This window comes from Bradysia coprophila (assembly GCF_014529535.1).
Source record: "Bradysia coprophila strain Holo2 chromosome IV unlocalized genomic scaffold, BU_Bcop_v1 contig_84, whole genome shotgun sequence".
In the NCBI taxonomy this organism is placed as follows: Eukaryota; Metazoa; Arthropoda; class Insecta; order Diptera; family Sciaridae; genus Bradysia; species Bradysia coprophila.
The window spans coordinates 3,971,888-3,987,324 of record NW_023503376.1 but is presented as its reverse complement, the minus strand read 5'-3'; the positions used below and the strand labels follow the sequence as shown (position 1 = coordinate 3,987,324).

The 15,437-nt window shown below is 36.8% G+C and overlaps 1 protein-coding gene across 1 annotated transcript in view; it reads left to right on the top strand.

Annotated features, from left to right (window-relative positions):
- Nucleotides 1–15,437, top strand: part of LOC119072913 (protein timeless) — a 36,234-nt gene that overhangs the window by 18,017 nt on the left and 2,780 nt on the right. Inside the window, exons 10-16 of the mRNA XM_037178232.1 lie at nt 25–223; nt 994–1,118; nt 3,310–3,466; nt 4,494–4,649; nt 4,716–4,890; nt 4,949–5,149; nt 5,208–5,325. Of these exons, the coding sequence (XP_037034127.1) occupies nt 25–223; nt 994–1,118; nt 3,310–3,466; nt 4,494–4,649; nt 4,716–4,890; nt 4,949–5,149; nt 5,208–5,325 (1,131 nt within the window). The remainder of the gene's footprint in view (nt 1–24; nt 224–993; nt 1,119–3,309; nt 3,467–4,493; nt 4,650–4,715; nt 4,891–4,948; nt 5,150–5,207; nt 5,326–15,437) is intronic.

Genomic DNA, 15,437 nt, shown 5'->3' with positions numbered 1-15,437 from the left:
TGTTTTAAATGGAGATTTTTCTAGATTCTCAACGGTGGAAGTTATGTACCATTATGGTTTGCTGCTCACCGATTTTGAACATAACGGCGAATATGTGAACGATTGCATTTTTACGATGATGCATCACATTGGTGGGGAGATCGAACAAATCACCGCACTGTTTCAGCCAGTCATACTGAAAACGTTTTCGAAAATCTACGAAACTGAATACATGCTGTGTGATGTGAGTTTAGTTTCATAATTATTACAGAAAAATGATAACAGATGGCGTTACTCCCAACAATTTCTTAGATTTTTTTGATTTTCCTCAAAAAATATTTTTAGAAAAATGTTGGAAAGCTCAAGAAAATATGAGAAAATTCGGGAAAAGACTGGAAAATGGTTTCCCAAAAATAGTCACTGATTTTAATTGACAAAAGGTCGTCGAAACTCTAAATATAACAGCCCTAACAATTTGAAATCTATTACTTCATCTGTTTAACACGTGACTTGTGAACTTTAGGCACGCCGGAAAGTGCTAAGGGGGTCGAGGAATACCTCCAAATAAATTTCTAAAAATCAAAAATTTGACTTTTGATTTTTAGAAATTTATTTGGAGGTATTCCTCGACCCCCTTAGCACTTTCCGGCGCGCCCAAAGTGCCTGCTCGAGCAATATCCCCGTTTGTTAACATAGACTTTTACATGTCCCAATAAGCTAATCGCTTATTTCCGACAAATGACTTTCCTTTGAAGACCCTAAGAATGAACCTGCGAAAACTTTAGTCAGTTTGACAATGAAATTGAAACTCAAGCACTACTGATTCGAATGGTTCGATTGACACAGACTGTCCCGATGACTTTGTTATACAACCTATTTCCCTCGCGATAAGAAAAACCATTATACAGAAACGAAACACAAGACTGGGGAAAGCGATACTAGTCTTTTCCGGTGTCCGGTGTGATATCCTGTTTTGTTTTCTGACTCGTTCTCACTAAATTTTGTTTCTTTTAGGACTGGTCTGATTTGATCGAGTATGTTATCAACAAATTTATAAACACACAGCAAAGTTCTCTGGTAATGACAAACGCTCGGGATGGATCTGTGGCTAACAAAAAGTGCATTGAGGGTAACACTTGGTAAGTTTAAAATATGACAAAAAGACATTTAATCTTGCAGAGACCCCTATTTCTCTATTTGTTAAGTTTTTTAGACCCGTACGAAGTACTGGGGTCTTATAGGTTTACGCATACGTTTGTAACACGTCGAATTGGACTCCCTGAGTAAGGGGAAACCTATTGTGGTTGTCTAGAGATGCCAAATCCGCGAAAAAAAAATGTTCGTCTGTCCGTCTGTCCGTCTGTCTGTCTGCACGATAACTTGAGTAAAACGCATCCGATTTTGAAAATTCTTTTTTCCCGTTTGGTAATGTCAAAAGACAGGCTAAGTTCGAAGATGAGTGATTTTGGATCGACCCCTCCCGAGCTGTGGCCCAATAAGTGCTTTACGGTTTTTCGAAGATATCTCCGGACATTTAAACGTTAAACTTGTAAGTGATACGTCAAATAAAAGGTATTTACAATACCGATCGACAAAAAAAAAAGTTTATGGAAATCGGATGACCGACTTGTGAGTTAGACCCCTTGGTGTGAAACAGGCACAGGGCGGCAAGCAGTTTTTGCTTGTAGGTCGGCCACATTTGAACATATTTCGTTCGTTTTAGCTTTATTAGATAGGTATTGACCGTACCAATCAGGGAAAATGATTTTTTATGAAATTATGTTCTCCGGAGCGTGAGCTAGGTCTCTTGGAGTGAGCTGTTATCTGGCTACTCGGCCGTACAGTGAACGTGGTGTATTTTGACAATATCTCGAGTAAATTTTGACCGAATTTCATGATTTTTTTTTGTGTGAAAGGTATTAACGAATGTAAAGCGTCGGTACTATTTCCGGTCTCCTAACAAAATGGCTGCCGGCGGCCATATTGGATTTTATTAAAAGTGATATAAAGTGGGAAAAATGATACTTAGAGAGTTTCTGTTAACATGGAAATAATGTGTTAAGTGTGAGGGGTTTCAGGGATTCCATATATGGACATCTATGTATACCTATATACAGCTATATTGAGCTATATACAGGCATATAGAGCTATATAATAGCATATTCATCTGTGAAATGTTTATTTACAGTGAAATATAGGTAAATATAGCGGTACATAGCTGTTTAAATAGGAATTTATGAAATTTGACTTCGTACGGGGCTGTCTATATTGCCTCTGGCAATTTATTTGTATATGCTAACAAGGCAAAGAGTGGATAATGTAAGTGATTTAAAAGGAAGAATAGTTTTTCAGCAGAGAAGAAAATGAAGTAAGAGAAATGAAGAGTTTCACATTAAAGGCTTTTGATACGAATAGGTGTTTCGTACGGGTCGGCGTTAGCTATGTTTTTATAGAAATTTTGAAGCGCAGCTAAGAGTTCATAGAAGTTTAAGATTAATGGATGATGCTTTGCTTAAATGGTAGCCTACATTTGCGTGTTTCGCATTTAATTTTCGATATCTTTTCATCAGAATCATTTTTGATAAATGTACGACCTCAATAACAACCTCGAATGTCTTAGCTTTCAACAAAAAAAAGATTCGGCTGTAGCATATTGACCTGAGCTGTGTGTCAGCAGTTTCACTCATAAAGTGCTCTTAAGAGCAATGAACCCTTTGCAAATTGGTAGCCTACATTTAGGTTGTAAAATATTCATTTTTTTGATGATTTCTTGGAATCAAAATCTTTTGACTTTTGTTATTTTGAAAAGAAAAATTGGTTTGTGAGTCATAACTTAACTAACTTAACCCACTTGGAGAAACCTAGATATACACAATCTGCCAAGTGTGATAAGTTATCATCCACAAACCAATTTTTCCTTTTCCTTTAAAAGTAACACAATTTTGCGTTCGTTAAGTGGTTTTATTTTTCAAAAAAGATTTTGGTTCAGAGAAATCATCAAAAAACAAATATTGTTCCGCCTAAATGAAGACTAAAAAATTTGCAACGGGTCCAATGCTCTTAAGAGGCACAGCTTTGCTGAACAGTATACGTTAGGGCGTTTTTAATAACTGAGAGAATTATCCTCAGATTCCCAAAGTGTTTTTTGTTTATTTACAGAAGATTTTCTGTTATTTTCTCTAGGGCACAATTTTATTACGCAGATAAAGTCGTTGATAAGGCAATATTGAAAAACTGAACCGGAAACAAGTCAAGTACTTGTTTCTGTCATCACTTTCACGTTGTATTTACGAAATTAATTTTTTTCTTTCTTTTGAATGTGTTTTCCAGGGATAATTGGATAAAGGAAGAAATCAGTACACTCTACTGGTATTACGTACAAAGCAAGAAGAGCAGAGATATTATCGGAAAAATAGTGAAATTATTTAAAAATAGCGATACCAAAGAAAAGTCTCGCCTCTCTGTCATCCAACAACTGTTAAAACAAGTAAGCATCACACTCTTATTACTTACACGTATAACTACAACTATTTAAAATGTGAAAGTTGATCAAAAACTCAAAAATTCCCTAGGGTCGAAAGCGGCTTATTACAGCCCTAGTGATGAAAAGTTAATTGACTTTAAGAGCGATGAGTCCTTTGCAAATTTGTAGCCTACATTTGGGCGGGAAAATATTCGTTTTTTGATGATTTCTCTGAACCAAAATCATTTTTTTAATGTAAAACAAAACCTTCATAAAATCCACTCGGGATAAAAATGAAAGGTCTCCTTTTCGTGAGTTTTTTGAAGGAAGGCCGAAGACAACAGTTATTCACGTATCTGTCACTTCGGTAGAGCTACAACTCTCGAAATTGCCTCAAATAAACCGTCCAGATGCGTATACAACTTTTCAAGCCAAGGGCCCAAATTTCGAGAAAAATTCTGAAATTTATGCCCAACACAAAAGAAATGGCGATTTTTAATCATGAATGAACACTGATTTTTCGTGTTCGGTTATTGGAGGACAAAAGTTCGCATTCAAATCTTAATTCGAGTTGCGTTACTAGCACGGCAGATTAAAGTTAACCAGGCAGGAGTGGACGTTTGACAAGGGACCTGAATAATCTAGTAGCTCTATATTTTTTGCGAATAAAACTTTTCAACTTATGTCAGTGTTCATTTGAGTTCATTTTCATACAGTGTATTAGGTCCCTTATTTGACGTTTCGAAAATGAACCGCTCCTGCCTGGTTTATTTTACTCTACCGTGGTTACTAGTTCATTTTCATTGTAATGGCTGTGTTATGGTATTCGGTCTATACGTCCCAAAGTACAAAATTTCTGAATTTTTCTCGTAATTTGGTCCATTTTCATGAAAAGTTGTACACGTGCCTGTTGTGGGCGGTTGGTTTTAGGATTTATTTGCTTCAAATTACAAAATTACCTAAAACTTACCACCCACAATAGCTGCAGAAATAGCTATTCGGTTAATTCAGTCAGCACGGTAAGCCATTAATTCTGCATTGTTTTGAATAGGACATCATCACATTGCTTGAATACGATGATTTGATGAAATTTGAGGACATTGAGTACGAGAAAAAGGCAAAAACCTCCGACTCGTCGAGCAGTGGTGAATCGGGAATAAGTATGAACGATTCAGGCAGCGACGAACGAGCTGCGGACGACATTGAAGTGAGTTTTGCAATTCATTTTGTTTCAGAGTTCATGCGCTAAGCAAAGTTTCAATTTCGCTGTCAGGTTTTGCGTGAAAGTTTGATTCAGGAAAACAAAGGCAAATCAATTTTGTGGCTGCAAAAAAGTTTGGTTGACTGTTGTTTCGTCAAACTGGCGCAGAATAGCAGACCCATCTACAAGCAACCAAATCTCTTGACGAGCACAAAAATCATGAAACCTGTGCCGTACCACTATGTTTGTCAGTATTTTTGCTTTTCGCTCCCGAGTTGAATTTGCACGTTTCTTGTCATTTTCAGTGAAGCATCAATCCGTACCAGTGGTACCGTGGAACACCGAACAGAGCACCATTCTTATGCACAAACCATTTATGTTGCTGTTACATAAATTGGGTTTTCATTTGCCCGTCGATACGGGTAAAGTGTTCGTTCGCATTCCAGAATTTTGGAGCGCTGACGTTCTCTATACGGTCGCCGAAAAACTGGGACCAATTGATAAATGTTTGTTTGCCCTGAAACTTTTTCCCACATTCGTCTGTTAACAATGGTCCATTTTCAGCTATGCTAAAATTTGACTTGAGCGAGTTGAACAAAAGTGCGATGAACCTGGACTACAATTACTTACTGGGGAATAATTGTCCCGTATTTGGTATTAAGCGGAGCAGTCCATTGTTGAGGTAAGTGCAACTTGATTTTCAATAATAATAAATATTGATTTACCGACATGGTCGATACTCAATGAATGCACAGTAGTTGACTCGCTGCATTATTTCCCTACTGTAATTGCAGTATTGATTGGATAGTACAGTGACCGATTGTGCACTGACTTAAGCGATGAAGTTTCACTTTATCTTTCTTTTCCTTTAAATTCTTTTAATTTGTCTTCAACCCACACACTCATAGAATGGGTTGTGATGAAAGTTCATGGTTTAACCGTCGAAACTGATCGCCAGCGCCAATGTCAACATTTTCTTTTTGATTTTTCACTCAATAAACTCAATTTATTCAACGTATACTACATGCCTGAAACATAAATAGTTTCACAAATTGTGTATTTACTAGAGATGTGCGGGCCGACCTATTTTCAAAACCCGACCCAGCCCGGCCCAGACTAATTTTTAATGCCCGAGCCCGACCCGACCCGAGAATTTTGTAGTGAAACCCGGCCCGGCCCGACTCGGCCCGTATATTTTTTATTGAGCGAAAAAACCTAAAATCGGCGCGCCTAACAAGTGGAAATTGTTCGGTTAGCTATCGTTATAATAATGTAGTCTCACAAATCTATCGAACACTTGAACGGAAGCTTACTCTCGGACTGTACTACAAATTTTCTTTAAATTTTTCTTCAAGTTTTCACATTTTTTTAAAAGACGAACAAAGTCGGGCCGGTTCGAATCTTTGTTTTTGAAACCCGAACCCGCCCGAGCCCGACTAATTTTTGAAACCCGGACCCAAGCCCGGTCGGGCCGGGCTGGGCCGGGTCGGGTAGGTGAATTTCGGGCGGCCCGCACATCTCTAGTATTTACTGAGCGTCATAGACCTGAAACGTCATTCTTCTTCTTCTTAAAATGGCGAAAATCACAACCCATCCACCTGAAACCTAACAAATATAATATTCATCAGTAAACTAAATTAATTCCCCACAATATAGACCCTGGTTCACATACAATCCACATAATCCACAATCCACTTTAATAAAGTGTTCTATCAAAAATAGTAAAATGTGATGAAAGCAACGAAAAGTTCAACGACAGTTAACTGGACCATTTTAAGAGACTGAAAAAAGTCACAAGTTTACCTCCATTCACGTGAATTTTATGTGGAAGACAATGTCGAGTGTTTCGTTCTACGTAATTTTTCAGGTCTTTTTTCTTCTAGAAAAAATATCCCATTGTGGACACTTCATGTCTGTCCAGGTGTTTGTACCACAAATCATATTTATAAATGGAAAATTTGGTAGTCCGTAGTTTTGGTAGCTGCACAACATTGACATTCAATATTGCAAATGAAGAAATTGGATTTTTTTGTAAAAATCGAATTTCTTCATTTGATTTGTTCACGATCAAGAAAAATCGAGATTACATTAGGTACTCTCACCCATAATTCAATATTGCAACACCACTGTGAACAAAATCAATACCAGGCAAATTATAATTATTTGTTATCTGATAACCCATAGCTCACAGTTTACATTGCAATTCGAAAATTTTGCAGTTGGTAGCTGACTACCAACATTATAATTGACCAAATGTAATTTTCGGCAGAGATGGTTACTATTCGAGAACTGCGCACCGACTGACAAAGTTATTCTGCTGCTTGCCTATTTAAAGCTTGAATTTTTGGTATTTGACTACCAAACTGGTAGTTGGCTACTAAACTGGTAGTTGACTACCATGCTGATAGAGAGGTGGTAGAGATGTTCGAGGGCTTCACACCGACTGATGAAATTATTTACGCTGCTTGCCTATTTATAATTTGATGATTTGGTAGTTGACTACCAAACTGGTAGTTGACTACCAAACTGGTAGTTGACTACCAAACTGGTAGTTGACTACCAAACTGGTAGTTGACTACCAAACTGGTAGTTGACTACCAAACTGGTAGTTGACTACCAAACTGGTAGTTGACTACCAAACTGGTAGTTGACTACCAAACTGGTAGTTGACTACCAAACTGGTAGTTGACTACCAAACTGGTAGTTGACTACCAAACTGGTAGTTGACTACCAAACTGGTAGTTGACTACCAAACTGGTAGTTGACTACCAAACTGGTAGTTGACTACCAAACTGGTAGTTGACTACCAAACTGGTAGTTGACTACCAAACTGGTAGTTGACTACCAAACTGGTAGTTGACTACCAAACTGGTAGTTGACTACCAAACTGGCAGTTGACTACCACAGTGATAGTTAACTACCACACTGATAGTTGACTAGTACACTTAGACTACCACACCGACAGTTGATTACCAAACTGGTATTTGAATACCACGCTGATAGTTGAGTACCACACTGATAGTTGACTACCACACTGATATTTGACTACCCCACTGATAATTAACTACCAAACTGATAGTTGACTACAAAACTGATAGTTGACTACAAAATTGGTAGTCTACTACGTAAGTTGGTGGAGATGTTTATTGTTCAACAGCTGGGTATCGACTCATTGAACTATTCTTCCTGCTTGCCTTTTTATAACTCACGTATTTGGTAGTTGGTAGCTACAGAATTGAGAAAATCTCACCATATTGACAACATCGAAAAGCATAGATAATGAGAAATAGGGCATTTAACTGGAATAAATCCCGTAAACATGCACGTGGGCCTCCGAATGGGCCCATTGTGCTGCACACAGTCTTATATAACCAAATTTATGTTAAAACAAATGAAGTAAAAGATTACTTAAGTTTGTCAAACAATAGACTTAGATCAAATCAAGTAAGATTCGATCAACTAACTTATATCATATGCTTGCGGACTGTCAGTGTTTACAAACGCACTCATCCATCGTAAATATTGTAATCAGAATTACCGAGATGTAATATTACCTCACGGTATTCACTTACATCTTCTACGACATTCATTTTCCGAGTTGTGTTGTGGTTGAGGTTGCGGTGATTGTGTCAACAATTACATTCGAATACAAATGTGAAGTGTGAACATTGTAAAGATCGAGTTCCTTTTCGTTTCTTTTTGTACACTTATCAAATCATCAACGCAAAAGCCTATCAAAATTGTGCCAATTTTGTGAATTCAAGAGTTTTGTTTTTGAAGTAAGAAAAGAAACATAAATTTAACGGATATCTCAATGAATACATCTGAGAAGAGAATAGGTGCAGCTAGCGTTGCATATCTGTATGCACTTTAAGTCACGGTTAAATATTTGATGAAAACATAATTTATAAAGCTCATGGCTCGGCAGAAATGATCTCTGATGAATAATTGTTATTGAGAACATATTAAGAGTATAATACGAAGAGAAAATTGCTTCATTATTTTGATAGATAATTGATCACAGAGGTGTAACGGATACTTGTTGAAAAATAAATGTATTTTGTACAGTGATTAATGATATTAGGTTGATAGGAGGAGGCAGTGTATTTCACATGCATTTATGCGACTGTTACAGAACGTTATTTTAATGACATTTTCGAAATGTTAAGATTCACGCTCGACTCAAAACTAACACATTTATGTAATATTAACCGAATCAAAGGTATATTGTCGCTGTTGTAAGCAAGCCTTCAGGTAATTCATTTCTTGACACTTTCAACCATTCTTACCTCAGAATAATAGCACTGTGTGTCAGAACATATTTGAAATTTAGAATACTTTACGAATCTATTACTTCATCTGGACAAAACATTTTTAAGATTTAATGCCACGTCATTCACTTCGTTGGTTTTACTATACGTTTTGGTATACGAAAATATGTAATCTGGAGAGCAGAAGCGCGAGATACATTTATACGAGGGTTGCCTTTTATATTTCTGGCCTAGGGCACTTCTAGTGTTTTCATATGCTAGCAGATAACGTTGGACCTTTTTAGGAAGAACTACATTTATGAGAGCCATGAGATGTTCTTCGGTCTAATCACAGGAGCCCTTCTGACAGAGGTCTTCACTTGATTGAGAATTTTGGGGAAAATGTGTAGCATCGGGTACTTTTAGTGTTTTTTGATGCTAGCGACTATGCTAGCAGATAACTTTGGACCTTTCTAAGAGAAACTATCAAAAGGGAACAATAACGTTTTATTTGGTCTAATCACAAAAGCCCTACACTGATAAAAAAATTTACGTCCAGTATGTATGAAATGGATGGCAGACAGCTTCATTTCTGCCTTACTTCGGATATGTATATTTCAACGTCTGACATGTATATCCAACGTCTGACATGTATATCGTACATGTCCGACATATAGTCATACGTACTGCTCGTGACTATCCGTGTCACTCGTATGTTTGTACATCGAACATGTACGATATACTTGCCAGACGTTGGAATATACATATCCGAAGTAAGGCAGAAATGAAGCTGTCTGCCAGCCATTTCATACATACTGGATGTATGTTGACGAATTTTTTTTATCAGTGTAATATCATAGGTCCTCTTCTATTGAAACCTCGGGTCAAATTGCCACCATTGGGACATGGATCGCGGTAGATCTTCGAATGTTGGTGTTTGGAGTGGTATTGACGTAGTCTCCCTGTAGCACTACGTTTGGTTCCACCAAGCAACCCCATTTGATTGGAGTAAAAAAAAACATTTTGTGTGAAAATGTAAGAAAATTTGCGAGGGCCTATGGGAGAAGGGCTCCTGAAAACGAAAGACGAAAGACACTTTTTGTTGTCATTGTGGTAGTTTGCCCTACAAAGGTCCAACGTTGTCTGCTTACACAGTAACTAGCACAGGAAAATGCTAGAAGTGCCCTAGGCCAGAAATATAAAAGGCAACCATCGTACCAGCGACAGTAGTGTGAAAGAGATAGAAGAATGTTTTTACTGTGGAAATAGCATATGGAACGTACCATATATATGAGATTATGTGTGCTACAGGTCATTATTGTTAGAAACAGATGACTTAGCAGAAAACGAACGACCTTAAACCAGTCTAGACTCTCCGTACGGAGTGATGTAGACATATATGAACCATTCTAACACAAAAATTTTAAGATTAGGAATTTACAGAATGTTTTGTGAGACATTGTGCCTCACGAATTCTGCAGATAAATTGGGTAAAATAACACGTCTTCCAGGAACCCTAGGTTTGATAATGATGATGATATAAGTCGAAAGAGCGATCTACTTGAATTTCCAAATGTCAGTTGATTCTGATATTAAGAGTGATATCGCCAAATCTTCAGGTGATTTTTTTAACTTTGGAAACAAGCGGTCTCCGATTTTAATGAGTGATAGCTCGTTGGATTCGTCTTTCAATTCTAGGAAACACGTGTCTTTCACTTTTTCTTAAAAAAAATTTGTTTTCTTTGAAAAGCGCTCAAAAGTGAAGACATGCCAGAGGGTACCGAAAACAGTTTTTCGGCAATAACTCAAGAAAAAATTATTTTAAATTGTTGTAATGTTGTACGATTGTCGGCCTTGAAAAGACCTACAGGTGGAGTATACGCACCGCTTGGTGCTAGTTGATCCACTAGAGTTATGACTAGAAATATAGTGAATGTTCGGAGAGTCCGCCTTTTCTGCAGCTTCGATGTACCACGGAACAGAGTATGGGGTGTTGTAGCTGGCCTCACCCACTATCGTTGCACATATAAATGAACCCAGTACTTTTGGGCTGCAAGCCTACAGAAGTCTTGAAAAAAAGTTGGTGCCAAAATGTAGATTTTTTTTCTTCTTTCCGAGGGCTCTACAGCTGGAACAGCGTCTGGAACGGTACTACGGCAGTCATTTTTTATTGTCTACTATTCCCTTACCGTATACGCTTCACTTTGACTCGAATATAGGTCGTTACAACATATCCAGTGTTAGTAATTCTTGTGAAAAATTATTAAATTTTTCTCGGAGGATTTTAGTCAAATAAAGTGTTAGCGTATAGCAAATGACCTCAGGAGTCCGGAACAGTAATTAGTTTTTCAATTGGACCAATATTTGCTATGCGACAGGAGTTGGTAAAACGATACGATCAAGTGGGAGCAAACGGTTTTCCAAACTCCTGTCACGTAGCAAATATTGGTCCAATTGAAAAACTAATTACTGTTCCGTATCAAAAGCCTTGATACGAATAGGTGTTTCGTACGGGTCGGCGTTAGCTATGTTTTCTTGAGTTATTGCCGAAAAACTGTTTTCGGTAACCTCTGGCATGTCTTCACTTTTGAGCGCTTTTCACAGAAAATAATTTTTTTAAGAAAAAGTGAAAGACACGTGTTTCCTAGAATTGAAAGACGAATCCAACGAGCTATCACTCATTAAAATCGGAGACCGCTTGTTTCCCAATCACCTGAAGATTTGGCGATATCACTCTTAATAAATTACGAGGTGGCGAACCAGTGCTCTTCTTTATATCATTTTTCAATTATCAAAGTCAGTTTATTTCTTTGGCGCAAATGACTCAACGGAACTGTCGGAAAGTGAAACACTTAAAAAAACCAGCCGTGAAGTAAATTACATCAGAGGTTGCGATGACGATATAAGAAGAAGAAGAAAAAAAATTGTGGAAGAATTTGTGTATCATGTAACGAACATTAAATTCATTTTTTTTTCGCAAACTATAATCTACTCTCGCGGTATTTTTCGCTGTTTGATTTTTTTTACCTAAAAAATGTATCAACAGCGCAACAAATGCAGCTCGCATATATAGCGCTTCCTGTGTACTATAGTATGTTCGCTGAAATTGCGTGAAAGTCACGAACATAAACAATTCCGTACGATACACACACAAAAAGTTAGGTTCATTTAATTGAACAAATTTTATTTGCGAAAGAGTGAAGAAAGAAAAAAATTTCACGAATTTATGTGTCCACTCCACACATCCAGTTTCTTTGGAGTTATACCTTTTTGCTATAAATTTAAAAGTGTAAAATATTGGATAGGTTACACGAGTACATTCAGGTATATATATTGTTGCTATATTATACACATTTACCATTGTAAATAGCTTGTGCCTCGATCGCCATTCTCTCAATCATTTTCTGTGAATCAGATGGAACACACACAAAAAAAAATTATTCGCAAATTCTCACAATCCACACCATTTTATCGAGCCATCGATTAAAATTAATCTGTTTAAAGTGTAACAAAATAATAAATGATCAGATCATGCATACAATATAATATACATGTACGTAACGACTAACACCTATTGATAAACTTTAATTACCGTGGCCGCACTGTATAAATAAAGTCGACCAAAAAATTATCTAATTTTGCACAGCTAAATATTTTGTATGCAGATAGCTCATACCATTATAACCGCATTTATTAGTTAATGATTGCATATATAATGTAAGGTACAGAATACATTTTCTGTACGTACAGAAATGACTTAATTTAAGTAATTAATTTCCATCGCACCAAGGTGGGCACATGTATAAATTTTAAGATTATTCGTTTGTGTTTCGTAATCGCAACTCTCATGTTCATGCCAGCAAATGGAAAATGCTTTAGTTTACAGAAACAACTTTGAGATACAGTGAAATTAAATAGAGAAAAAAAAAACCGAAATGCCATGCTCAAGAAATCGCAATTAAACTCTTTAATCAAATTAGTTAAAACGTGGCTCATTTAAAATTTATCGTCACCGTGAGAATCATTAGCGTGTTTTCAAAAAATCTCATTAAAATTATGAAGAATTAGATTGAAGAAAGAAAAGCACGACAATTGTTCGGTTTTTGAAGTCCTCACAAATTAAAAGGGCCTCCAGTATTCAGGGAGTATTCACTATTGCGTTTTTGAACTAATTGTAAGTGGGAAATAGATATTTGTTTACCGAGGGATGAAAATAGAAAATTCCAACAAGAGCAAGAATTCACTTTTCTTCACAACATTTTTCATATGTGCAATGTAATGTGATTCACCGTTTTTCTCTACGAAACATCAATTTGTCACAAATTTTTTTAAACGAATATAAAACTTGACAGTTTGGGGACGAAAATTTATATTTCCTTCCCTGTCAAAACAGGAGAGAAGAAAATATGCATTTTCTATCCGCACTGTCATCAGACCAAGCGCCAACAGTATTAACATAACGTAGGCCGAAAGAGTTACGTATTACGTTCTGCCTACTGTGGACGAAATTTGAAAAATGTAAGCTCCTAGAAGCGAAAGCGATGTGAAAACATCATTTTCTCATAATCTTTTGAGGTGGAAAAATAAGGTTAATCACAGCGTACTTGAAATGATGTTTTACACACACATATACACACACACACACATACGATCGGTTTCTGAATTCGCCAGCGGCTCGTATCAATCCAACATACATAATATATAAGACAACACTCTTTGAAATAACAGGCATCCCCAATAACGTTATTATTACCCGAAATGATTTCTGTTACTCGAATAACGTTATTCTGAAAACGAAATGAACTCGGTTACTCGAATAACGTTATTCGGAAAACGAAATGAATTCGGTTACTCGAATAACGTTATTCAAAATCACGAACTAATGTCGGTTAATTTATCACAAATTATTGCAGATTACACTAAAGATCACTTCCAAGGGCCGGGGTCCATTTTTGTATGGAAAACTTCAAGTTTGGGGCACTCTCCGGTACGTTGTTCCTTTTTAGTCTCTAATCGATAGTGTACAAGGGCGCCACTCCATCCTAGACGATTTAGGTCGCTCAATGGCGAAATGTGTAATAAATGACGAAAATCGGTGGAAATTCTACAAGAAGGATTTTTGTGAATATATTTCTAGGCGATTTACCTGCTGTTATTACTAGTTATTACTCGTTAAAATTCTCTGAGCACTGCTTCATCTTGTTCATGATTGATTACAGTTTCGTCACAGCGTGAATTATTTATACGTCGCTAAGTTTTCGAGTAAAACAAACTTGCCATATATTTTACACGCTTCATGATACGAAAACAGACGAAATCACGCGCTGAAAGTTATCGGAAACCATAGTTTTTTGGGTTCTCTCTGAGCAGACCTTGTAAACAGGTCTAGGGATAAAAATGATGTTTTACTCGCATGGTACCTGTTTTGAATTGATATATACGAAGGCGGAGCTAACTCTCTCACCCTCTTTTGCTCTTTTTGTTTTTTCTGTTTTTCGTATCATAAAGCGTGTAAACGTTTGTTCATTATGGAGAGAACACACTCAATCACATTATGTATGTGAACTCGTATCCAACGAGAATTATTTTTGCATACGTAACGTATGTATACTGTAATTTCGTGATTTCTCTCCTTATGATGAAAATAACTATTTCTCTACAAAACTTTTATTTTTGATAGACCCATAAAAATACTAGTTTTTGAAGGTTAAGGTCTAGACTTTTCTACAATAACGGAAAAATGTCAATACACCTTCCCGAGAGCTTTCCACAGTTTCCTAAAGTTGGACGAGGGTACCTGAAATGGCTTGAATTCTAGTTTTATGACTACTATATTCATTAAATAGCCCCTGTGACAGCGTGCAACTGAGGTGGTCTGAAAAGCATCCCAAAAGAAGTCGACTCAGAGGATTTCACCGGTCTACGACCAAGCACTAGACATGATTTTCGTTTAATACTCAAGTATTACCCAGTGTTTGATATGTAATATGTATGCTTTTGTGAATTACTATATAATAATTGCAGCAAGTAAATCGCCTAGATACACATATAGACCCAAAAATCCTTCTTTTGAGAACATCCTGATGAGAAAAAACCGAACTTATCCTTACGCGAGTAATGTGTAATTTTGGATAAATGTCGATTTCCACATTCGTCAATTTGTCATTTGTTACACATTTCGCCATTGAGCGAAATCGTTTAGGACGAGGATGGAGTGGCACCCTTGTACACTATCGATCAGAGATTAAAAACGAACAATGTACCGGAGAGTGTCCCTAACTTTTCCATACAAAAATGGACCCCGACCCACAGAGATCGATTAATTGTGTCTGTGAGTTTGAGTTTGTATTTTTTCAGCCCTTGGAAGTGATCTTTAGTTTAATCTGCATGCATTTGTGATAAATTAACCGAAATTAGTTCGTTATTTTGAATAACGTTATTGGATTAACCGAATTGATTTAGTTTTCCGAAAAACGATATTCGAGTAACAGAAATCATTTCGGTTATAACGTTATTGATGCCTGGAAATAAACACTCTGTGGTG